This window comes from Hydra vulgaris, chromosome 13 (assembly GCF_038396675.1).
Source record: "Hydra vulgaris chromosome 13, alternate assembly HydraT2T_AEP".
NCBI lineage: Eukaryota > Metazoa > Cnidaria > Hydrozoa > Anthoathecata > Hydridae > Hydra > Hydra vulgaris.
Window position 1 is genome coordinate 46,858,215 of NC_088932.1, and position 2,504 is coordinate 46,860,718.

The 2,504-nt window shown below is 32.9% G+C and overlaps 1 protein-coding gene across 1 annotated transcript; it reads right to left on the reverse strand.

Annotated features, from left to right (window-relative positions):
- Positions 1-403: 403 nt before the first annotated feature.
- On the reverse strand, positions 404-2,069 carry LOC136089946 (uncharacterized). The gene is made up of 3 exons (XM_065816046.1): positions 1,661-2,069; positions 1,180-1,497; positions 404-1,080 (listed from the first exon to the last, which is right to left on the reverse strand). Exons 1-3 carry the CDS (start codon positions 2,067-2,069, stop codon positions 404-406), a joined length of 1,404 nt encoding a protein of 467 aa, XP_065672118.1.
- Between the last annotated feature and the right edge of the window lie 435 nt (positions 2,070-2,504).

Here is a 2,504-nt window from a genome sequence, read left to right on the forward strand (position 1 = left end):
TATAATATATTAAAGCAATGTGCAGAAGTGGATCAAGACTTTTAGGGGCCCAAGGTTGTTTTACAGCAGGAGACCTCTTTCCATGATAAATCAAAAAACTTATTTTCAGATTTTCTTTTAAAAACATATTTTTTTATGAACAGAAGCCTCCAAAACTGTGGTGCCCAGGACTATGTGGTATACACTGACAGTGGTATACACTGATAGTGGTATACACTGACAGTGGTATACACAGACAGTGGTATACACTGGCAATCAGTGGCGGATTAAGACTTTTCAAGGCCCGGGGCTATTTAAAAGTAGGAGGCCCCGTTCCACTAACAACAACAAAAATGAGTAAAACAAAGATTTTCTTGAAAACGGTATCATTTATATTTATTTATATACAAATTTTATATTTATTTTATTGAATTAAGTTGAGTGATTTTTTTCTGCTTTTCTTCCCCGCAAACTCTGCAACCACATCGCTGAAATCCAAAGTTTCTAATAATTTTGACTCAATAGTTAATCTTGCTATATTACTTAAACGACTATGGACCATTGTTGATCGGTGCATGTTCTTAACTCTTTTAAGAGTAGAGAATGATCTCTCAGCCTCGCAATTTGTTATGGGAATACTTAGAAACAAGCAATATGCTATATAAACATTTGGAAATACATCAATAATATCGGTTTCAACAATCCAATTTATAACATGCAGAGGAATCAATGTGTTTTCAGTCTCAGATTTATCTTTTTTATGCGAAAAAAAACCCGGAGGCTGCAACTTTAATAATGTTACAAATTGTTCTATTTCAAATATGAAACTATCTTCTAAATCATTTGAGAACACTTCTACAAATTTTTTCGCACTAACTTGCAATTCCATGGTACTAATAGTTAACAGCTTCGATAGAAATCCAAATAACTTATTTACGTGGTTGTAACCATCACTTCTTATAGTTAATTGTGTCACAAGTTTGTCAATAATGACAAAAAATGTATTCACTCGAAACTTGTCGGATACGCTTAAAGAATCAACTTGGTTTTCTCCGTTGCTCAATTTTTTAATTACCTTTCTTTTGTTCTTATCAGAATAGTCTTATTCAATAAACGAGCTAAGTTTTTTTGATTTATTCTCAAATCTCGTAAAGTCGTTTCGTAAGTTTTTTACAAAGTCAATTAGTGAAAGTAACATACTGCTTGCTGTATGCAAATCTAATTCAATTTTTTGAAGAAATTTGCTAACTGCATTAAACCTCTTAAGTATGTGATGCCAAAGTACAGTCATGAATGCAAACTCTAGCTTAGTGATCTTATTTAATAAACACAAAGCTTCATGACGAGTATCAGATTTTTCTTCTGCATCCTCAGCTATATGACATAGCGCTGCATGAATCCCATCAAAATTTTCTACCAAACTTTTTGAAGCATCTGACCTACATGACCATCGTGTATCTGATAGGCGCTTGAGTGTAGCATGATTTCCTTTCAATAAATCCCATCTATGTGTTGAAGCTACAAAAAATGAATACAAACTCTGGAGAACGCCAAAATAGTTGATAGAATTGATGCACTCACTGACACTGCCCTACTAAATTTAAAGAATGTCCAGCGCAGGGGATATAAAAAGCTAATTCACTCCGCTCTTTTAAACGTGCCTGTAATCCAGAATATTAACCAAACATATTGCTTGCATTATTGTATACCTGTCCCCGACAATTGGTTATATCAATATCATATCTTTCCAGAAGATCTAAAATGTCAGTAATCAAAGATTTACCGTCGTGGCTTTTAATTTGTAGAAAACAAAAAAATCGTTCATACACGTGGCCATTTAGATAATAACGAAATATCACAGAAAGTTGATCCACGTAAGAAATATCAGGAGTCGAATCTACGATAATTCCCCAGTATTTTGCTTTTTTTATTTCGGTAATAATGTGCTTTAAAATCTTTTGAGACATAATATCAATTAGCTCTTCACAAATAGTTTTAGACAAATAATTTACATTACCTTTGCCTTTATTTGCAAAAGTGTCAATGTGTTGCTTTAAAACTGGATCAAATTGAGTCAACAGTTCAAACATGCCTAAGTAATTTCCGTTATTTGACGATCCTAAAACTTCATTATGGCCTCAAAATGCTAAACCTCTTCCGGCTAAAAAACGAATAACCGCAACTATTCTATTTAAGATTGCAGACCAATAATTAAATTCCCTTTTAATCTGGCTTACCATATATTCATCGACATGAGCATTTTGTTTTATGAATTCTATCCACTTAATCATACATTGAATATGTTCCTTGCTGTTTTCGTGGCCGAAAATAGTTTGTTTAGCTTTTTTCCAATTGTAAAAGCCACTTTTGACAAATACGTTGTCGTAATCGGTTGAAAACAACTTGCAAACATAACAAAATACACATCCAGTGGATTCAGAAAACATTAACCATTTTCGGTCACACTTTTCGCCATTATTCATCACTTTTTGAAATTATTTAACCGAATAATATCTGTACTGGTT